The sequence below is a fragment of the Eulemur rufifrons genome, chromosome 29 (genome assembly GCF_041146395.1).
Source record: "Eulemur rufifrons isolate Redbay chromosome 29, OSU_ERuf_1, whole genome shotgun sequence".
In the NCBI taxonomy this organism is placed as follows: Eukaryota; Metazoa; Chordata; class Mammalia; order Primates; family Lemuridae; genus Eulemur; species Eulemur rufifrons.
The window spans coordinates 74836283-74860480 of record NC_091011.1 but is presented as its reverse complement, the minus strand read 5'-3'; the positions used below and the strand labels follow the sequence as shown (position 1 = coordinate 74860480).

Below are 24198 nucleotides of genomic sequence, written 5' to 3'. Positions count from 1 at the left end.
ACACCTAGTTTTTCATGATCAGCCCTACTATGGATGACTGTGTTTTCTGTAGAAGATTTTATAAATTGCAGTGTAAATAATGCAAATAGCTCATTTGCTTCATAAAATGTCACAGCCAAAAAAGCAAGAACTGTGTGTTTTGAACCCATCAGTCTATATATAGCTGGAATCCTCCCCATCACTTAGAATTTATGGTTCTACCTTCCCTATGAATCTTATATCATGTTAAAATTCAGTAAGAAGTGTAAACCCACATACTTTGTCGCACTTTTTATGTTTCCTTCTACCAGTCATTTCAAAGTGCTTTCATCTTTAATTTCCTTGAGAGAGTACATCACGAGGCAAAGGTGGTAATTACCCAGACAGACTTTAGTTGTTAAATATTATTCAAACAAACCCAGTAAATGGCATCCGTAATAAAGAGCAGGGAAACAGATTACAGTGTTTCATTCCAATGTAACACCACCCTCAGGAGAAGAGAGAGCACAAGGCAAACCCATAAGTATTTATATACTCCCTGAGCTGTACGGAAAAAGTTCACAGGAAGCAGTTAAAGATGCAGCAACTAAACCCAGCATTTAACTGACTTGCTTGGGAATCTTGCTGTTTTATGCAATTAAAAACCAGATGAAAAATACATCATTACTAGTCAATCTTGATGTTAATAGAGTTTGATTTTTAAGGTAGCTCTTCTACCACCTGTGCCTCGACAATAATCTTGCAAAGAAAACCTTCCTGCAGGAACCGTGTGGCTCAGCTGGCTGATTCCGGAGGTGCAGTCACTGTTCAGGGCCACATAAGCACTTAGATTCCCTGCTGTGCCATGCCTCCCCAGCCACTGTTTGGGGTAGTGTTAGGGACAGGTGCCGATTGGCAGCGCTAACCACAGGAAAGGAGGAGGGGGGCAAAAATGAGAAAGCCAATGAGCATCTAAAACCAAACCCCCAACAGCAGGAACCTGACATTAGGGACTCTTCCTGGCCAGGAGCATGCACAGAAACTGGGAGCTCATGTCTAAAGGTGACCTTTTCCCCATTAACATACATTAGCATAGTAAAAATCACAGCCACAGCATCCTGACAGCTTACAAATGTCATGGCAACCCCTGGAAGTTAACCTATAAGGATAAAATTGAGGAGGGCCCGTAGCTGTAAGAACTCTCCACCCTTTTACCAGAGAAATAATGCATATTCCACCCACCATTTAGCATATTGTATAGTGTAGACATAAAAGTAGAAGTGTGGTAAGGCCCCAGAATCTTCTCGACTCACAGAGATGGACCCACTTCCCCCCAGGAAATGTACTTTCACTTTCTATTTCTATGCTGAAAAGCCTACAATAAAAGCGCTGGTGTGGAAGTACTGTCTGTCATCTCTCCATCACATCGGCCCTGCTTGCGATTCTTCCAAGCAAGGAGCCGAAGAACTAGGGCAACACCCCTCAAAAAGAACAACCCTGACAATAGGGAAGAACCCAAGGAGAGGCTCTCCACTATTTTTGAATGCTGTGGCGTGGTCACAGCAGAGCGCAGTCCACACACAGGATGTACTCAGATACAACCCAGTGCTGCTAATACTATAAAGAGAGCATGAGCCAAGACAGGCTGCCAGATGCCACAGCAGACAGAAACTTCTGCCCTAAATTCATCCACCAGTCGGCTTCCCCAAGTGTTACTTTATCCACTCTATTTCTGCTATCCTGCAGCTCGGCTCTTGGGCCACCTCATAAATGAAGGAAGGTTACCCCATATCCTCCAGTCAAAGTTATTGTCTCCCTCCTGTTTCAGTTATACTTGCATGTCTGCACTGGCCCATAACTCTTCTGCCTTGTGCCATGCGCAGTTGTGTTCATGTCCATCTCTCCCACTAATTTGTATGATCCTAAAGTGAAAGGTCTATAGCTCTTGTATTTTTGTATCTCCTATCTTAGGTGCTCAATAATAATAACTATCACAAAATGATGTTTATTAATCACTTCTTATATGCTGGACACAATACATGTATCATCTCATTTAAACCGTACAACTCTGTAGCGTGGTGGTAAAGATCATGGGCCCTGGAGCAAGACACCTGTGTTCAAAGCCTTTCTCCTTCTGCCTTCTGCCAAATGACCTTGAAACAGGCTGGATTCCAACAATTGTCTGATTTACAGCCTCAACTCTACCTCCATAGAAAGCCACATAGATTTAATTGAATTAGACCCATTAGCTAAGAACCAAACTTCTTATTACTCCTTATCACTAGCAGTCCTAAGGCAACCCCCATTAACTTGTGATTTAACATGTTTAGGTGTTTAGACATAGAATGGACAGTGATATAACTAATCAGACCACTAGTATTAGTATTTTACATTTTTCTAGTGTTTTGCTACCTTCTCAGTTCTTTCACACAAATTACCTCCACTGATCTTCACACCATCCTTTAAAGATGGGGAGGACAGCTGTCCTTTTCCCCATTTTCCTGATGAGTACGCTGAAGTGAAAGGAGCAAAATGACTTGATGTCATGTCATAGGCAGACAGTGGCAGAACTAGAGCTCACACTGAAGTCTTCCATCTACAAGATTCTTGCCCCCACCTTGCTTTGTCCCTCAGCATCAGTCACACGTGTAAGCACAGACTCACCGAAAGCCACCAAGAACCAGGTGCCGCACCAGAGCCTTCAATGGTTCAGGCCGTCTGGTAACTATAGCAATTGTCGCTTGTGGCAAATGAGATCACCCAGCACAGGCTTGCTCTCAAGATCTGAGTTACAAGAGATGAGGCATTTTCCACAGAGGGCCATTAAGTCTGGAATTCCCTTCCCCTGGTCTGACACAGCCCTAGGGAATTAGTCTTGTGGGCCTTTGCAAACCACATCAAGTTGAGTTAGCCGCTCATGATTGGTGAGAAATCCTAACGGGCAGGAGGAAAGCACTAAATTGTCTTTTAGTTGTGAGCAATTTGTAATGTTGTGATCAGGATAACTACCCAGCCATACATAGTTCTCATTCTTTAAAAATAAAATTTTAGTCAGCAGTCCACATGGTTTTGTTTCTGTGTTCTTACATCATGTGGCACATGATGTGCTGGAGAAACCTACCGGGAAGTTTTTGTTTCTTTTGCATAAACCATTTTGCAGTAATTGATCAGCCATAGAGAAAAGATTATCTCCTGTGCACGCACGGTGAGTTCTCTGGCCACCAGAGACCAATAAGCTGTGTCCCTAGAACTATTATCACTTTGTTGAAGAAGCTGCTATGTGAACAAAAACCAGCCTTCGTTAATTTCCCTTTTCGTATTTAAAAAACCTTGTCAGTATTTTCCCTTTGGGAGTGTATAATTTGTCAACAGTGCATATTATTTTAGTTCTAAAGAGGAAAGATGTAGGGCAGTGTATCCTTATTAATATCTCTTATTCATTGCTCTTCATGCCAAATCTTAGTATGTTTCCTCTCAGTAAAATTCTCTGCATTTTTTATTATATTATAATATACTTGGGTTTTTTTTTTATTTCATTGAAATATAAATTTTTATTTTGAGACTAATTTGAATTCCACTCCCCCTCCCCACCCATCATGCATACACGGTCTATTTAACTGATGGAGGACTGAGGCCCAAGAAGTACAATGGCCAGACTGAGCCTACATAACACTCAGCAATGGCATCAGAATATATATTCTCAGTCTAGTGCCCTTTCCATTGTGCTCTGCAGTGTGTGTGTCTGTTTTCTCTGCGCAACTGTTGTGAAAGCTGCTGGAAGCAGGGATGATCTTTAAGTGTCCCAATTAGAACTGCTTGGTAGATGCTTATTAACTGTCAGACTTCGTTCCATTGTCACAAGAACCCTGAATGTTACACCTCCCTTTCATTATCTGTTCTTTTTTGTTCAACCTCCTGTGTAAATGTAGAAAAAACCTGAAGGATGGTCATGTAATATATGAGAAAGAGGAATTTGATTAAGCTTGACCATGAAGTTGAAAAACGGTTTAAGGAATAATCTCATGAACCTAACGTTATCAATGGTTTAAATAGTCTCACATGTAAAGTGATTAGACTACTATTACACATTTTTTTTTTAAAATTATGCATTATTTCTAGCCACGAGCAAGGAAAGGACTGCAGAGTTAGCTCATGTTCAGAGTGAAAAAGTAAACATCACATGTTAGCCTGACCTCAGTTGTCAGTTTATTCATTGTGGATTTTTGTGCCATGGGAAAAGCTGGTTCAGGAATTGTTTGCCCTGCTGTTAGTTTGTATGCACAGTAACATTCTAAATACTCACTGTAAATTGTATTATAGTTTGTTTCAGTGTTGGAAGGGGTGTTGTCTAAGCTGTCCAGATATGATGAAGGCACTTTCTTTTCATCCATTCTGTCATTCACTGTAAGTATTTGAATGAGTTCTCTCCTGCTGTCTTTTAACTGTCGTCACAGTATTTAGGTAGCCGTTAAAATATTTCTCATAATTATCTCTTTCTTTCCCTCTGAAGGTGAAAGCAGCTGCAAAATATGTTGATGTTCCAGTAAGTATATTTGCTATCTTTTTAAAAACTATATATAATTCTTTTAAAAAATGAATTACAGTTCACCATGGGTTTATTTCAAATCTTTAAACCAGTGCCATTCCCTCAGGGAGCAGTTTATTTTCCTTAGCAATCCCTAATTCTCATAACAAGACTTGGCAAGGTTATTTCAGTGTACTTTCTTCATTATAACTCGGAAACTCTTAAGGAGGTCACTTGATCATGAGAACATGTCACCCGAGTAGCACAGGGAAGTTATAGCACTGGATGATGGGATAGAAAATGCCCCACACTATTTATTTAAAAAATACTCACTTTCTCTTCCCTTTAAATGAAAGCTCTAACAGGTTTCTTGTAGAATAAAATAAGAAAGATAAACCAGTTAAACCAAAGAAATTAGTTTTCTAAATACAAAAGTATTAGAAATCAATAGTCACTTATTTTAACATTCATTTTTCACAGAATTCTTTTGTAAATAATTCATAACCCATAAATTTGTTCAAAGATTAAGTTGCCATGGGTGGAAATATTGAAACTTACTTAACTACAATGAAAAAATTCACTTGACAAATATGACCAACAAATTTGTGTAGTTTTTAAACTGATCATCATACCAAATTGGTTTTGCTTTAAGTTCTATTATCATATGTATGATCAAGATGTAAGGTGTTCTGTTTAATCATATATTTTGGCACATGTATCAGTTTTCAAAGAATTAGAGCACAATGATAGGAACCTTAACATCTAAATCTAAATGGATATAAATCATCTCTTCATATTTAAGGAACGTCACATCTCTGGATCACCATTGGGAATGTTAGCAGTTTGAGTACCAGCAAGCTTTGTTGCATATCAGTTATAGATGGCTCTTATTTTTAGAAAGTATAACCACATTTTGTCCCTGGCTTTATTGCTTATGTAGCTATAAATGGACATTATAAATTAAAAAGCCCTGGACTTTTCCACCTTTGCATGTGGTTTCTTTGGAATAGGGCTTTTTAATTTATAAATGATTCCCAAAGAAGTCTTTACATCCTACTTACCTTGTACCTAGAATCAGAGAATTGGTGCTGGGCAATAAGCTGAACTAATCACATGTACAGGGTCCCATGAAGCAGCAGCACAAAAGAGAGAAAGGGAGAATTAGGGAAATATTTTATATTTGATATATTAAAAAGGAAGAGAGAAATCATCATGTATACGTCTGAACTTCACTGGTCTTCCTAATACACATCTTATAATATGGTTTGGGTTTTTTAAAATTTGCAAATGGAATGTGATACCATAATCATTCATGTTCTTATGGCTTTTGAAGTTCTTTATTTGACTCTATACTAGATCTCTTTCACCCCATAGAATTGCAGAGTCAAAAGAGACAGAAAGTGGTTCATTCAGTCTTTTTCTCAGTGCAGAAATCCCCTCCTCTAAAATCCCTCATGAAGATTCACTTGGGCTCTGTTTAATTATTTCAGTTGTTGTAGGCTCACCATAAAGCAGCCTATTCTTAGGTATTATGAGCTGAAGTTCTGTACCTCTGTGAATTCCACCCGTTAATCCTGCTTCTGACTCCTCCTTAGCATGGCAGGTTTTTCACATATTTGGTGATAATTATCAAGCCTCCTCTTCCCAAGAGGTATGGTGGCTATTCACAGGCATGGACTATCTGAGGAACTCTTATTTTCTAGATTAAACATTCTCAATATTTTCACTAAACCCACTAATTAAACATTTATTTAACACATATTGAGTGCTAGATCCTGGGCATACATGATAAAAATGTACATTTCTTGCCCTCAAGTGGTTCATAATCGAGATAAGGCAGTAGACATATCAACATGAAAAACATTGCTATAGCCATTGTACCCAGACTCTTTGTCATGTCAATCACTCTTCCTAGATGAATTCCAGCTTACCAATGTCACTATTAAATCAAGGTTTTCCCCCACCACCTCCTGTCCAGCAGAACATACTACCCCATAGCTGTGGTCTGGCCATGGCAGATTACTAAGGGACAAGTTCCTCCCTCAGGTATGGACATTCTCTTATTGATGCCTGTGAATATTAACTTTATGAGATCCTAGCCAGGCATGGTGGCTCACGATCGTAATTCTGGCACTTCAGGAGGCAGAGGCAGGAGGGATTGCTTGAGGCCAGGAGTTTGAGACCAGCCTAAGCAAGAGCAAGACCCCATCTTTACAAAAAAATAGAAAAATTAGCCAGGCATGGTGGTGCACACCTGTAGTCCCAGCAACTCAGAAGGCTAGGCTCTCTGGGATCACAAGTAGGAGGACTGCTTGAGCCTGGGAGTTTGAGGTTGCAGTGAACTATGAATATGCCCCTGCACTCCAGCTCAGGAGACAGAATGAAACCCTGTCATACATGAATGAATGAATGAATGCTATGAGATCCTGTTGGCTGTACTCTTTTTTTTATACTCAGCTCTAGCACGTATGCCTTTCTGAAGCATTGCTTGAGAGACTTATGAGAAATAAGAGCACTGTCTCACTTTTCACAAAAATTAGCTCAAAGATAAGACCTGCACATATGATACAAAACTATAAAAATTCTGGAAGTGGCCATAGTAACTCATACCTGTGATCCCAGCACTTGGGGAGATCAGGGTGGGAGGATCCCTTGAGGCTAAGATCAGGACCAGCCTAGGCAACATAGTAAGATCCCGTTTCTACAAAAAAAATGTAAAAAAATAAGCCTGGTGTGGTGACAAGTGCCTATAGTCCCAGGTACTCGGGAGACTGAGGCAGGAGGATAGCTTGAGCCCAGGAGTTTGAGGCTGCAGTGAGCTATGATCATGCCACTACACTCCAGCCTGGGCGACAGAGTGAGACCCTCTCTAAAATAAAACTAGGAAAGTCTGAGAAACTGACATAACCAAGAGGAGTCTAACGAAACATAATCACTAAATGTATTAATAATATGATATCCTTGATGAGATCATGGAACAGAAAAAGTATATGGGGTAAAAACTAAGGAAATCTGAATAAAGGGTGAACTTCAGTTAATACTGTATTAATATATGTTCATTAACAAATATACTAACTTGTGGTAATAATAGGAGAAATTGGCTGTGGCGTATATGGGAATTTTGTACTATCTCCACAGTGTTTCTATAAATCTAAAATTATTCTAAAATGTTTATTAAAAGGAAAGTACACATACCTAGAACCTAATAATTGTTCAATTTTAGTTGATTTTATGTGGCTTTATGCCCTTGGATTAACTATATGACCTTGGTCATTACTGCACTTAAATGGCTATAGTTTAGTCATCTATAAAATGAGTGAATAAGTTACATAACTACATTAGTCCTTCTAACTGTGACATTCTTCCACTTTGTGAATTTTTGATGTCTGTCCAGTTCCATCTAAGAGGCAACAGAGCCCAAAAATGTCTCCTTCAAGATGATAAGATAAAGCATGAGAAAAAATTCTGTAGAGAAGGGGACAATAACATTGATTCTGTAAAATGAAATTATCTATGAAATTAACATTCCTAATGCAGAAAAGGAAGAATTCCTGTTCCTAGAATATACTCAATTGTTGAAGATGTATGAGTTAATAACAGAAAATAAATCAAGCCATTTAAATATAATGTGTTAGGAACATAGTAAAAAAATCATACATAAGAGAAAAAAAAATCTCAATATATTCCTGAACAGAAATAAATTCCAGTGTCTCATGGCTCTTGGCAAAGAAGCTGGTAAGGTTCTCCCTGATACGTTTCTGGTCAAGGTGATGAGCTGTAACCTTCAGTATAGTTTGGTAGATTGCTCCTGGTTAATCAGCTCTATCCTGGACAGCAGTTCTGTTCCAGCTACACAGTTCATGGCCCCATCATAGAACCTTAGAATGTTCATGTGGGCGAAGACCTCAGGCATTTTAAAAAATGCAAGACCTAGACAGGATGAGTCCGTCCTGGTCTACAGTAACTTAGAAGGGAACTCAGACCTGACAGAGCTGGTATTAGATACAGGGCCAGGATGAAAATGTTCACATTAGCTTTACAGACAGGAGAACACTAGGCCACAACCAAAAATTCAGTAGGATTATAGTATTATACTAAAACTAACCAAAAAAATTTTTTTACTTAACCTGTAAGATAGGTAAGATGTAGCTGATAGCAATGTATGTTAAAAAGTTGCATGAAGAATCATGTAAGACAATAATGTGGGATAAATGCTTTTTAAAAAATCTGATAGGCCGGGTGCGGTGGCTCACGCCTGTAATCCTAGCACTCTGGGAGGCCGAGGTGGGAGGATCGCTTGAGCTCAGGAGTTCGAGACCAAGCCTGAGCAAGAGTGAGACCCCGTCTCTACTAAAAATAGAAAGAAATTAGCCAAACAACTAAAAATAGAAAAAAAAAAATTAGCAGGGCATGATGGCGTGTACCTGTAGTCCCAGCTACCTGGGAGGCTGAGACAGGACAATCGCTTGAGCCCAGGAGTTTGAGGTTGCTGTGAGCTAGGCGGACGCCACGGTACTCTAGCCCAGGCAAGAGAGTGAGACTCTGTCTTTAAAAAAAAAAAATATATATGATAGTTTGGATCTATCACAGCTGCACAACAGAGGGGTTACGATTAGGCCAATGAGCCAGGCTGCCTGTGTTTGAATCCTTGTTCCATCACTTCACCCATATCAGGATGACCTTGAGCACCAATTTCTCTATCTGTAAAATGGAGATGTAATTATTCCTTGTATAAAATCCTTGTGACTATGTTAAACACTTCTCAAGGTTTCTACAGTGGAATTAGTGCTCAGTAAATGTTAACTATTATCATACATTATTATTAATTATAATAAAATCTGGTGTCTAGATTGTAGAAAATAATCATTCCACTCTATACTGTATTGATCCCGTCCGCATCATTGTGGACAAATCCTATGTGTATACTTTTAAGAGGACACATTCTTTTTACCTCCTCCTATAGAGAAGAGCCAGGGTCGTTAAGGGGATCTGGAAATAATGGCTTATGAATAAAAAAAGGAAATCCATTATCCTGGAAAGAGGAAAAAATCTAAGAGGTAAGATAGCACTGTTCAATACGTAAAGAGTTCCCATTTAGAAAAAAGAACGGCCTAAATCTGCATCAATCAAGAGAACAGAACTAGGAACAGTAACTAAGAATTAGTGGGAGACAGAAATGAAACTAATGTAAGGAAAAACTTTAAAAAAAATTAAAGTTGCTCAAGCAAGATGATATAGTAAAAGCTACACTGCTATTTGCCAGATGTCATACTGAAGATTTCTGTATTATATAGGAAATATGACCATATGACATTAAAGGTCTTTTCCAACTCTGATTCTGGAATTTTGTTCTAGAGGTCATATTAGTTATGGGGCATTTGAGAGTGTAGTGGGTGGTGTGTGTGTAAAATGCCTGGTGAAAGTGCTCTTGTTAACATTATCACACACATTGCTTGTGATTGCTGAGCTAGACACTGAGGTGACACAGCTAAAGAGACGTGCAGGACATGATAAGGGTTACTGTGACCAAGAACAAAGAGGGAGGAAAAGAGGAACTGTCCCCATTCATTGGCTTCATGGTGCTGGTGCCCGATGCTGGTTGTCTGTCCTGAGAAGTTGGAGATGGCTAATCTTTCTCTTATCTTCATAAGTAATTCTCTCAAATATTTTCTCTTCTTTATAATTCTTGTGGCTTGAACCCAACTCTATACTGTACAGACTTGATGGGGAGTCCAGGATCTGAGTTCAGGTTCCACCTCTGCTCCTTTCTACCTGTCTGATCTGTGGGCTTCCATTTTCCCCCTGTGCAGTGAGGATAATAATATCATCCCTGTGCTGTCTCCCTCACCAGGTTCTTATGAGAATTCAATGAAGATATTGACATGAACGTGCTTTGTAAATGTAAAGCACTATTGAAATAAAGGGATTATTGTTTCTACATGGAATGATGCTTCCTGCTCCCAGGCATTCCTCTGCAGTGTCCACTCCCTGCTTCAGAATATGACCAGTTTCCAAAAGGAAAATCAGTTGCCTTTTGCAACATGAAAAATATTACCTTTTTTTCCATTTGTTTTCCTTTTGTTTTAGAATAGTAAGTACCGTGTATATATACATCACTGACGACTTTTAAGGTATAATCAGTCAGTTCAGTGACAATAGTATTTCCCCTTTTTCTTCCTTTGTTTACTGGCTTCTGATATTGTTTATTACTTAAGATAAGGCCACCTGAATACTGAGTGATTTACGTCAGAATGAGAGCCAGGCGGAACTTGGGGAATGGAGCTCCTGCCCTCTGGGATGTGCTCGCCTGGAGAGAGAGGTGTGCCCCAGGACCAGATAGACAGTCTCACTGTTAGAGGAGCAGAGGATGTTGAGTTTTGTGCTTCCCAGATGAATGTTTGGCTTCTCTCATCTTTACTCCTTTGTTTTTTGCCCGTCTGGCTCTTCTCTCTCATGTAAGGTAAATCCATGGAAAGCTTCTGTCATTCTAGCACCCTCAGACCTTCCTTGAGCCAAAATCCAAAAGGTTCCAAATTAGGCTGAGTAAATCAATCCCAGTCCATCTAAACTTCAAAAGCTAAAAATGAAATCATACCTGCAGCATTTTCATTTCATTTCCTCAAGTCCTCATGTAGTGTTTTATAATTGACACCAGAACAAATGTAGGTAGATTAGGGAAAGGCTAGCGAACGTCACTGTAAACAGAGATTTAATGCCTTTGTCGTCATTATGATCATTATTCATGAAGATGATAGCACAGAGCTTGTATGTGGTGTACGTATTCCTTGTTTGGTGCTACTGTATCAGCAGCTATTCTTCTAACCTCTGAGATGTTAGTGATCCTTCTTATAGATCAGAAATAGCAGGAAAGATACTAGATGCTCATAGTCTCAAATGGGGAAGGCGTAGTAACCCATAAATCTCAGGCAGTTAAGCTGCCTCCTTTCTTTGAGTATTTTAGGCTAATATCTTAAACTATCATTCCTTTTAATAGTTAAAATAAAAACACTATTTCTTTTAATATTTAAAATAAACTTCTCATTGAAAAGATTTTCTCCAGTGATACAATAAAAATATTTGAACATACTAATGATTACATCAACTGTTTCTAGAGCTATGAATATATGACTCATGTGTACTTAGAGGAAATAGTATGAAGCGTCCATGTGAATATTAATAAAAACAATATGAATACCTAAGTTATAAGAGCATTAATTATAGTATATTCTTATCAGATACTCTTATAGCATTGTAGTAGGATTCTGTTTTTTACCAATTATACTCAGGGAACAGATACAAGACCCTTATCCAGAGCAAAAACTCTGGAATAATGGAACAGTCCCTTAGAAATATAGGACTAATGAAATATACATACTTAAAAGTGCACGCTACATGCTGCAAATCTTAAAATGTTTTTTCAAAAGGATGTGGGTGCCATTATCTTTAATTCAGAATTTTTTGTTCCAATTTGGAGTCAAAGTACCTAAATAATAATTAATGTAATTTTGAAAACTGCTAAATTTAACAAAAAGAAAGATGCCTCTGGCTGCTTCATTCTTGAAATAATAGTTAGGAATTTTTCTAAATAACGATGAGAATTTTTTTCATGGATTTAAAAAATTATTATTAAAAAATTGGAAAAGTTTATATCCGTGTGACATTTTCATTGTTTAAATTTCTTCTGCCCTTTTTTATGAACTATTCTTCTTCCCATCAGGCTTATATAATATTTAAGTTTGCATAGATCTAGTTTGAAGGCTTTAGCTCTATGTATTTCCTTTTTGTTTTCTGTGTGGATGCAATATAATAATTCTACTTTGTAAAGAACTTGGTAAAACATAATATATATCCTCTTAATTATATAATCTACCTTGTAGAATATAATATAATTCTACTTTGTAGAAAACTTGGTAAAATATATTTGCTGTTTTTACAACATAATCATCATGGTTATATACAAACCTTCTATATTTTAAGTGTTTGAGAAGATATAACTTATTTAAACTACTCCAAATGCTTTTGAAAAGTTTCAGAACATTTTTACTCAGATACAAAAATATAAAAATTGATGTATAAATTGCAAAGTAATAAAGGATATATTAAATAGTAAAAGAAAAATACTGTTTTTAACAATACCTGGGATAAATTATGTGTTTGTAGAACTGTTCTATGATCAGTTATAAACTGTTATTGAATCTTAAATGCCAGCATTGAGATATAAATTCTTCCTACTACAATTTCAAATTTAGAAGACATGCTATTGTCTTATACTTAAAAGATCCATTTTTTTTCCAAATGGTAATGAATGACCAGACACAGGTATTTCATTTATGAAGCATGCAGATTATCATAAATCAGGATATCACAGTTCCACTCTTGATTATTTCTTCAAGGCAAGCTTTTCTAGGTTATGAGAAGTGCACTTTTAAATTAAGTCAATTACACCGTAGCTTCTAGTTAATCTTTGAGACTGGAACCGTATATTTAAAAATTTGTCTCCTTGTTAAATAGGCACCATGACAGTGTTTGTGTAGTGTATTGTTAACCTCCAGTGGAAGGTTAAGCGGCTTCTTCTGTATCTAAATCTGTTGCTGTGAAAAATGACTGCAGCGTTGCACCCACCTACCCATGAATAGGGAAAGCGAAGACTTGCACCTGTGGGATTAGGTATAGCAGCAGGAAGTAAGAGCGTTCGCAGCATATAATTAACAAGGATTTTTTTTCTTCTTTTTTTTTTAAACAGCATGTTCATCTTGCTAGGTTAACTAGTGATTAACGCTTGAAAAAAATTTGCTGGAGTCTGCATCCTTTTCTGAAACTCATTCACTCACTGATGTATTCAATTACTTATACAACCAACGCAAGAGGAACTCACCTCAAAATGCTTCATTTCTTTCTATAATTATTGATTTCTTTATACTCACGGGGGAACTTTTTAGATTTTTTTTTGTGCCTTTACATAACTTTGGTAGCCAAATTCTGTTATTTTCTGAATCAGATTAAAAGCAATTTAGGAACTTCATTTAGAGATTGCTACCTTAAAAAACAAGGAAAAGTTAGTGAACTAAGAATCTCAGAGGTTAAATGGGAGTATGAAAAAAATCCTTCACTTATTCTAAATAGTATTTATGACATAGTTTGCTTGCTATGTGGTTTTTAATTGTCATTTTCTCCTATTCATTTAAAAAACTAATTTTTAGAAAACTGATTTAATTGCCAGTTTAGAAAAGATTTCTAAATATAGCTCTTTAAAATACAATATTCTTCATAAAAACTCATCCCGAAAATCCACAGTTGAAGTTTAACAGGCCACTCTTTTGGTAAAGTTGGTAGACACCCACTTGTATCAGAGTCTGTAGCTGTAGTCTGTCTCTGCAGTGAAATCACATGCATTCTTTTCATTTACATGCCAAAAGAACCACAAAAATTGAGTAGTATACTTAGTTGTTTTTTTAACTAAACTTCATTTCCTAATAAGATAACATTTAATAATGGAATTCAATGCGATGACTTTCCAAGTGTGTAAATTTCACTGCCATGAAACAAGAGTCTGAGCACAAAGGAGCACTGAACCAGCGATAATGTCTTCTATCCAAACACGTCTGTACTGTATGTAGAATCTGTTTAAAAGGAAAATTACATCTTTTTCTGCAATTTATCAGAGATAATTACACTTCATACAGCAAATGAAGGATAAAGTGTTTTAAAGAACTCTAATTCTAATTGGTAAATGTCACCAGCTGTTACAGTTACTCTTACTTGTGTGTATTCTTTTAATGATTATAGTCTCATGCCACAAGCTACATGAAAATATATTCACTAGGTGTGAAATTCCCATATGTCACACTTTCAAGAATAGGTAAACAGCTCAAAGATAAAGGAAGAAATAATGCCAATGAGGAAGGTAAGAATCCTAGGTTTGTTTTCCAGGAAAGTGGATATTACTTTGCCAAAGGGGAGAAAATGCAATTTCAAAAAGAAACAATTTGTTAAAACAAACTTTTAAATGAGCTTTACCTCATACTTCAACCAAATTCTTATTTCCTTAGAAAGTTTGGAACTATCTCAACTTACAGACTTCAGCATTAAATCTTTTGGATCTGCCAAGAGGGAACAGCATTTAGTTTTCTTTTAGGCTTAAACTGTAAAGTATTTGTTAGTGTTAGGTGGTGAAAGATAAATTCTTCCTGGACAGTGTTGCATGATGTCTAATGTTATCTGGTAAGTGACCAAGGAAATAGAAAAGAAATTACCCTGATGTCTGTGGTGAGTGGTTAAAGTCATTATCCAGTCTTCCTGGTCATAACTTACTTTCTATTGAGTCTGATGGGTCTAGTGATTGACTGGATTAAACTTCTAAGCATAGTTTTTCTTTGAAAGGCGGAAACAAAAATGGGGTTGGGGTGGGGAGAGACGGTAGAGAAGGCAAGTCTCTCATTTGTCTGTTCATCAACTCCCAGTTTAACTGAGCTGTACCCAACTGCCCTGGTGTTACGCATGTTACAGCATCCTGTTTCCAGGCACCTGTCTGAAACTCAGCAGCTGAGCTAACTTGCCATTATGTGTAGAAAACTGTTCTCGTGTCATTTTCATTCTGTGGCACTATGTTTTCTGAATGTTCTCAGTTTCAGTGTTTTGACAAAGTTTGAGAGGCAAAGAGAAAAATACGTATCTTATGAGTGAGTTGTCCTCAGATATTAATAGTAGTAATCTTTGTGCAAAGTACCCTGCATCTTCACTGGAAGAACTAATGTATAAAACCCCCACCCCAAAAAAGAAAATAATTTAGGTTTGTATTGATTATTCCTGTAATTGTTGAAACTTTCAAATATTGCTTATGAGAATTGTGCAGAAAAATAGTGAAGGAATGAATTCGATAAGTTACCTCTGTTGGGTTTGGAATGTATTACTTACGTTGTGTATGAATGCTCTTGAAGGGGAGACCAGGGAAGACATTTATATAGTTATTTCAAATTATAACTACTTTTGTTATATCAAAGTTACGTTAAAAACATCCTTGAATTTATGTGGTCTATATTTCCCTGTAGGTTAAATATAAGAGCAGTAAGAAATTGCAGTGATTCATACTGCACAGAAATAGCTTTGTTACCAAAAAAATAAAATTAAATGTTATAAACGGAATAAATAAGATATGCTCATTTCCTATATTACGTGTTAGTTAAGAGATGGGCAAGTTCAGTGTGATATATAAAGTATATCACCCCTCAAAAAAGTAGCAAGAACTTTTTTTCTCTTTCTTTTTTTTTTTAGAGGCAGGGTCTTGCTGTGTTGCCCAGGTTGGAGTGCAGTGGCATGATTACATCTCTCTACAGCCTCAGACTCCTGGGCTCAAGCAATCCCCCTGCCTCAGCTTCCCAAGCAGCTGGGACTACAGGCATGCGCTGCTGCAGTTGGCTAATTTTTCTCACTTATTTTTTTGTGGAGATAGGGTCTCACTATGTTGCCCATGGGCTGGTCTCGAACTCCTGGCCTCAAGCGATCCACTCATCTCAGCCTCCCAAAGTGCTGGGATTTCAGACATGAGCTGCCACACCCAGTTTCTGTCTTTTATTTAAGGAGAAGGTGCTACCACTGTCCTAGCATCACTCAGATGTATACCTTGAGTTATTTTTCCAGCAGTAGTGATAGTTAAATGATTCATGTCTTCTTTTACCTAATTTTCTTATGGTATTTACTTTTGCAAATGAGTCTGTTGACAAAGGTTATAAGTATGTTCTTTGGACACGAAATGATTCAAGGCTAACTGGCTTATTTGGGCATCAGTTCTACATGTTACTCTTCTTACTGTCAAACTCTAATCAAATAACCAAGCACAGATTATGAATCAAGCCCAGGTGTGAATGACACAAGTGAGTATTTTCATTAACTAGTCCAGCTATAAGAAACTCAAGAAAGAACAAAACGTAAATCAAGAACGAAAACTTTTTAGCAGACAATCAGGTTTTTATCCCTCCCAGGTAGTGATTTTGTGGTCTACAGCAAGGAAAACTTATGTTATCTACTCTAGCTCCTCTCCCGTTAGAAGACACCCCATGTTAGATAGCTTTGGAGAGTTATCTAATCCACATCTTTGGCTCTATATAGGAAGCTAGTTCATTGATATTTGCATTTCTAAATTAAATTATTGAGATGATATTAGTAAATATTGAGCAGTAACAACAGATAATCCACAAAATATTTTATGTTTTACTTTGTAATGTATTAAGTCTTTTTCCCCAATATCTTCCTAATAATATATTACTCAGCTTAATAGGAAAATTTAGTTTGTCGTCCTTGAACACCTATAATAGGGAAAGGAGGCACCCCAAGGAAAGCTAACATTTTTTCATAGTACAGATAAACCTGCCAGAAATGATGAAAAGTAAATTGTATTTTCAATTAGGAAATGATAGTTGCATGTGGAAAAATTTTGGGAAAAATTTATTCACTTATACTACTTGATATATTGACCTTTCAAGATAGCCATTTAAAAAAAAAAAAAAAAAAGATATGTCCAGGCTTACAACACTGTATTTTTAATTATTTTTAAAATGATGAACAACTATGACCTCAAATTGTGAATCTCAGTAATAAATTGTTTTATTTACTTTAATTATGGAATTTGTTGAAGTGCTCACTGTTGCTTTGGTCTTGAGCATATTTTACTGGTATAAACTTAATTTTCAGGGTTTGAATATATAAGAATTTCATAACTGAGACCTGATGTTGTTTTATTCTTCCTGCTTTTCCCTCACAACAGAAACCAGGAATGGATCTGGCAGACACTTATATTATGTTTGTTCGGCAAAACCAGGATATTCTTCGAGAAAAGGTCAATGAAGAAATGTATATAGAAAAGTTGTTTGATGTAAGTAGCTACCCTTGCAAGGCATGCTGGCATTATAGATATACTGCAAAGAGAAAAGTGGCATTTTGATGGTATGTTTGTAAAACGCACTCTCCTTTTTTGATCCTGTTTCTGTGCAGCTAATATAGTTGATAATCTTTGTATTTCCTTGACTGGTGAGGGAAGCCTTAATTAGATTCTTTTTCTACATGAAAACTGTCACCATTAGAATGAAAGTCTCAAAAACCTTCTGAGGTTATTTTTAACAAGCAAGACGATAATCATTTTACCTTTGTGTTCAGCATCATTTCCCTTGCCTTATGTAACATTCTGTAAACACAATCATGTAATAGATGTGGTCCTCACTGCTATTAATATAAAAGTTTTCCTTTTAAATTAATATAATATTCTTCAGTTAAACAAAGTAATAAGCTTCTGTAAAGCCAAATATCTGCCACTCTACTGTTTTTGAACATTTTATCTTCATTTAACACATTGACTACAACACTAGAAAAAAAATTTTTTCCTTGGGGCCATGGCATTTTATTATGAAAATAGAGTAAAAACTTCAAAAACAGAACAATCCTTTCCAATTGAATGAAAAATTTGGTATTTTTAATTGTTTTCTGTGTGTGAGTTATATGCAACTTAAAAAATAGTTCTCATGGTTCCCAAGGTAAAGAGACATGTGAGTTACATATGCTTCACAAGGCCCCAGGCTCAAAACTAGTTAGTGTGAGTTAAATACAACTCATATAGCAGCTAATGTGTTAAAGTACTGATGTGTGCTACAAGATACAATATTACAATTTTATCAGTACTAAGGTCTTCATTTAGGCATGACAGCCCTTAGAAATGGGAGATTGTGGTTTTAGATACCATGATCATCAAGTTGCATTTATTGAGTGTATGTAAAGGAGACCAAGAGAGCAGTCAATTTAAATAACGATGCTGTCATTCATTTGCAATTATTTAACACCCAGTTCAAAGGAAATGGTACTTTGCTTGTGACATAACTTTGCATAATTCACCACAATGCTGATTCTGAAATGTAATATTGGCTTTGAAGTGTATTTATTTATGTACATCTTCTCTGCATTTTAGAAATGCTTTTCTGACAGTTTCATTTAATTATGCAAGTTACTGCAAATGTTTTCATAACAGCAATTCACGGGCTTCATGGTGACACTTCAGCTGTGGCAGTTACAGAAGGTCCCGCTACGTCATCATCTCCGCCATGGTCTGTCGTGTCAGTGTTCACTGTTTGTTAGATTGGGTGGCCAAAACGAATCTTATCTTTCATACTTTATGTTTTTAGCCTCTACCCAGGCCGTTTTACAATAAAAGTATCATCTGTTTTAATAAGCTAAGTGTTAATATGTGTGAAAAAAATGATTTCCTAAAAGCTTTGATGCCCTGCAGGGGTAGAAAAATTATCATCCATCCAGCTGGCTCTTTTACAAAATACTGAAACCATATTAGCAACTTCTGCTTCCATTTGGTATTGCTCTGAATTTACAAGCATATGTTTCTTATCCAAGTTCTCTTTTACTTTTTTTGCTTACGTGGTGATTTTCAAAATTGTTGAACAGAAAAGGAAAGTTGAGTTGATGTTAGTTGTTACCATTAGACTTCTTCTTAGAATAGCCAAAACACATATTCTATGGTGAAAAAAGTTAGAGCCATTCTGGAAATATACCATCATAGATAGATTTGTTGGGTGTGTGCATGTGTGTGTACACTTTCTTAACATCCTTGCTCTTTCTGTCTTGGTGACCTATTTTCTGCAAAGCTTAAGCATTCTTGCCATCAGTTCATGCCAAAGGTAAAATTTTTTTCTCCTCAAAGATATTCCCCGCTTTCAACTCCTCTGCATTCCCTGAACTTCTTTGGAAGACTTTCTGTGTGGCAACAGTAACAAACAGAGCTCTCTAATGTGTCTCCAAGGAGGCTGACATTAAAATAATGCACTACTTTAAATGTCCTGGTTATGTATACTTTCGTGCTGATACCTAAGCATCTGGCATGGCTGTGAGTTTGCTTCTAAAAGGAACCCTTGACAAGCAACCATTCTGTTTTGGTTGTGAAGGTTTTGTCATTTCGCATATCCCCGGTATAACATTGGACTTGTTATTTGTAAAATACTTATAATGTCCTTAAACATTCTAATATTTTTAAGTTACACATTTTTATTACTTTAATTAAAAATAAAAATAGACCCTAATACTTTTGATATTGTCATCAGGAATAACATGTATGAGGAGTACGAAGAGCCCCTAATTAGCCAAGACTGAATTTGTCTCAATTACAGTTAGAAAAATGAGAGGTTATCAAGTATGTGTTGAAAGGCAAAGTAGGATGTGTATCTTAAGCAACAGATCATTACTGAGAGACATTATATAATTATTGGAAATCTACTTGGCTGGAGCTTAAAATAATATTATTAGGTGTCAAGAAACAGTTGAAAATAATGACCCTATAAGTACTGTTAGCGACCTTAGCCTATTACAGATAAAAGATTGAAGAGAACAGTTTTATTCAGGCATCATGACAAACTTTTGCTATTCCAATTAGAGTACTTTCTATGTAAGTAAGTAAATGGATCCTGCTAAGTTCAGTTGCAGGTGAAAATACACATACACACATTATAGTGAGTTAACACTTAATGGTGTTAACCAACCCAGACGAGAGAATGAGGGTTACAGTTTTGGTCATGCAATATAAGGGTTTAACTCTTTAAGAAATCCATTTAGTTTTGGAAATAACCACACACAACACTAGTTTTATATAAAACAACTAGTCTGTAAAACAGATATTCATCCTGCCCCCAATACTTTGTAAAGTGTGTTTTACTAAATTATCTTCTTTCTAGATGATGCCCTACCCCCATGGGAAAGGCTACTGAAAAGTTCGTGGAACTTTCTGTGAGAGTAGTAACTAACTACTTGTGGTATCCCTGGCCTCTAAAACTTTTTGATCCTGCAAAAATCTTAATTATTCCTGATTTGTGTTTTGAAATACTACAAAGTTCAGTAAATAATTGTATCACTGACTAAGACCAACAAAATGGCCATTGCCTTGAATTTGTGCCTGTTGCTCTGGGACACCTGGGAATGAGAACATTCCCTCCAAGAGTTGTCAGTGTACAGTATACACAGCCATATACCATGACGAGATCTGCTTCCAGAGCATCTTGCCCTGCTATTATTATTGTCCCAGTCTCCAAGGATAAGTTACTTTGTTTCCTAACCTCAGAGTATTAAAGAGGGAAAGTATTAAAGTCTATATTATCTTAAAGGGCATATATGGGATAATCCCAGACTTTTACATTAAATCTTGAAATATGAAAATTAAAAGTACCCTTTGAAGTTCAGAAAAGCTAATACTAGGACAAATATGAAGGCATTCTGTTTACCCCATAAGTGGTTAAACTTACGAAACACTTTTTGCTTGAAACAGAAATAACTTCCAAAAAATGTAAATAAATGATGGCAGCTCCACACTATTAACAGATTCTCGAGACCTGGGTTTATCTGAGATATATTTCTAATCTTTTCAAAGTATCAGAATAATGGTAGCCATAGCTATCACCACTGCCATTCTCTGAGCACCTCCACGTGCCAGGAAACTTGTGAGGTGCTTTATCTATGTCATTTCCAGCCTTCTGGGCTAGATGCCATCATCCTTATTATTTCCTTATTTTTAGGTTAAGGAATCTCCCACTCAGAGATCAGTGACTTGTGATGTGTTGAGTTAGACTTTGTCTAACTGTGTCTCTCTAGTTTCAAAATCCATGCTCTTTTGACCTTATCTCAGACTTACAAAATTTGAAATGATAAAATAGTGTTATGAGAAGAACATTGGACTGCAAAGCCAGAAAGCTCAGTTCCAACCACAGTTTTGCCCAGAACTGTCTGGGTGAATTTGAAAAATTTATGTCATCTTTTTAAGACTCAGTTTAGGTAGTGTATATAGACTGAAGATGTTGGTCTAGAACTCCAGATGAGTTCTGAAACCCTTCCAGATTTTAAACTAATGATTCTTTTAGTTTTAATTTTAGCAATGATGACAGAAATTACTGGGTTGATTACATAGTGAGTCTTGCACCCTAGAGTAGCAATTCTTAAGTTCTTATGTGATAGCCAGGTGAAAGCAGTGTCCCACCTAAGAAGCAACAGTGAGTGCAGTAGATACATAGAAAAGAGAGTCTATCCAAAAGAATAGCTATGCCATAAGACATTCCGTGTATGTACCACCATGGTTCTGACACCCAAATTTAGAGAAACAGTTGGAACTCATATACTGTGTATTCATGCTAAGTGTTTCCAGGTGACCAGGATATTATAAATAGAGACTAGCTCTGCCTCTCGGGTGGTCATTGAGATACATGCTGAGTTTAAAGTCTACATGTTACATTCTTTTCCAATTAAAAAAAGTGGTTTATTGGGCAAGGGAAATCTAAAGGATGTTCTCCTGTAGTAGGAAAGACTATGGATATGCCAAAAGAAGGTCTTTCTGCTTTGTAGGCAGTCTCTCTTACCTGAATGTCCCTTTTTCTAACATATACAACATTGTCAGTAGTGTTTTAAAAGTTTTTATCAAATCCAAATAATCTTCAATTTGTCTAATCCCAATATAAAAATATAACAGAGATTGTCTAATTCTTTAATTCCATTTTAATTCCCACTGTGATGTTTCTTCCCAGGCAGAGTGGCTGCTCCCTCTCTTAGGTTTCAGAACATGTAGCACAAGCCACAGGTGTCCATGTTTTAGGAGAGAGCGGGTACATTCCTTGAGAGCTTTGATTCTCTGTGCTGGAAAGTGGTGATGTTTCAGAAGTCAAAACTGACATCCACGGTAATTGTCACAACAGCACCCACTGCGGTTGTTTCTTAAGGTCCAAGACGTTAGATTTGGAGGCCATTGACGGTTGACTAAAGCACATCTTATTTTCCAAGATAGACACTAAACCCACCTGACTCTAAACCTTTGTACATTTATTGGGCATTGCCCATCGTAAGTCCCTTTGAAACAATCTCATTTTAGCTCTCATGTTGCTATAGACACATCAGGGTGTAGTACTTAATTGGTAAATCATGCAGATTAAACATTCTCTTTGTTATAAACTGATTAAATATTTAATTGTTGAGGAATTTCATCTCAACAAGACTTTTTAAAAAATATTGTTACGATGTCTTGTAAAATTAAGAGTAATTCTTTAAATGATAGTTAATCAGTTATATTCATCCAGACAGTGTTTTATAAAGGATTAATTTTTCAGGGCTTTCCATGAAAAGAATCTCAATTTCCAGTAAAGAAACTTTAAATTAAACATGTTAAGTAAAATTGACCTAAACTATATAAATGGGTTAAGTAGCCCATTTATGCTAAGGTAAAAAGAAAAAAATGGAAATATTATAAGTGGATGTGCTTCTCAAAATGAACTTATATGCTCCATTATGAATTTATGTGCTCTTGTTTATCTCTGGACTCCCAAATAAGAAAGGAGGATGTGGTTAGAATTTTTGAGTTAGTGTTTCACATCAGTGCCCAAACGTGGTGAAGTGAGAGTTTGTTCTTGTTAATGCTGCTAGCCTTAATTTATTCAAAGATTCAGTTTATTACCATGTTGTTTTCCTAAGAATAGTTGAAATCAACAGAACGTGAGTAAGACTGACTACTAGATAAACTTTCCTTCGGTAATACACTTTATTGTATGTATTCAGAGCTTATCATGTACTTTTTCAGTCACATTCTTCAGGTGAGTTTCTTTATATATGTAATCAGCCTCTTTATTAGGAATGCAGGCTATAACCCATCGAGATGGAGGACTGTCTTTGCCTTCTTCCATTTCTTATGATTTTGTGATAATACAGAAATATTCCCATATGATAATGTCACTTTAAAAACAGCAGTTTTCCTCTTTTTATATGGTCTTCCACTTTCAAATAACCGGGTAGTTGTTATATGGACCACATAAATTAGTCTAGATCCTCATTACAGAGTATTTTCTTTTTGGTTCTGTTTCTATATAAAAAGTAATGGAATGTAAAACATTAACCGTTGGCCCACTATGCCCAACCATGATTTTCCTATCAACACTGGAAATTAAATACTAATATTATTCCTGTGTCATAGTCGTCACTTTCCATTTCCATCAATAGAAAGGGATGGATAATATAAGTTCAGTAATGAGCTTGAGGCTGTTTGAGTTCATTTATTTCTAAACATTTTTATGTGTGTACCCTTGTACCTCATTGTGTACTAAAGGTAGATAAAAGGTTTGACTAATATGTCCGTTGTATGTATTACAGGGGCAGCATCTCATTCATCTCACATGTTTGAACACTGTTATTTAGCTGCTTTAACACATTGTTTTCCAGATTTTGGTGTTGTTGTTAATTGTATATATTCCTGCTTTGTTTTACCTATGATATTTGGACTCACACTGAAGTTGTTTGACCTCTTTTAAGATACTCATAGTCAAACCTGTTCTTTACGTTGTCTTATGTGCCTGAGTAACGCCATACAGAGCTTCCTCCTTAGCTATTTTTTTCCCTCAAAGTTTGTTTCTCTTTAAAACCTCCACTCTCAGATTACAGCTGTCTGGTTCATTTGAGTTAATAATCCTCATTCTAATGTTAAGTTATTATTTGTAAGTGTAAGAATTTATAAAAGGATCAACTTTTGATGTATGATGTACGCCAAAATCGCTTTGGCAAGTCCAGACGCGGTTCAGAGAGGCCAAAGGCCCTCATTTGAATCTAAGCTGCTGGTGAATTAAAACCTGAGAAACTTGAGATAAGCGTGCCTAATTGCCTAAAAGAAACTCAACAAGAAAATGTATTGTAGATTGTTGATCTCATTT

At 36.5% G+C, this 24198-nt stretch overlaps 1 protein-coding gene across 14 annotated transcripts in view; it reads left to right on the top strand.

Annotated features, from left to right (window-relative positions):
* CADPS2 (calcium dependent secretion activator 2) overlaps positions 1–24198 on the top strand; it is a 451849-nt gene that overhangs the window by 410087 nt on the left and 17564 nt on the right. For all 14 annotated transcript variants that reach the window (XM_069462753.1, XM_069462752.1, XM_069462749.1 and 11 more), the window contains 3 exons: positions 4279–4362; positions 4469–4501; positions 17244–17351. In XM_069462753.1, coding sequence (XP_069318854.1) covers positions 4279–4362; positions 4469–4501; positions 17244–17351 — 225 coding nt within the window. The remainder of the gene's footprint in view (positions 1–4278; positions 4363–4468; positions 4502–17243; positions 17352–24198) is intronic.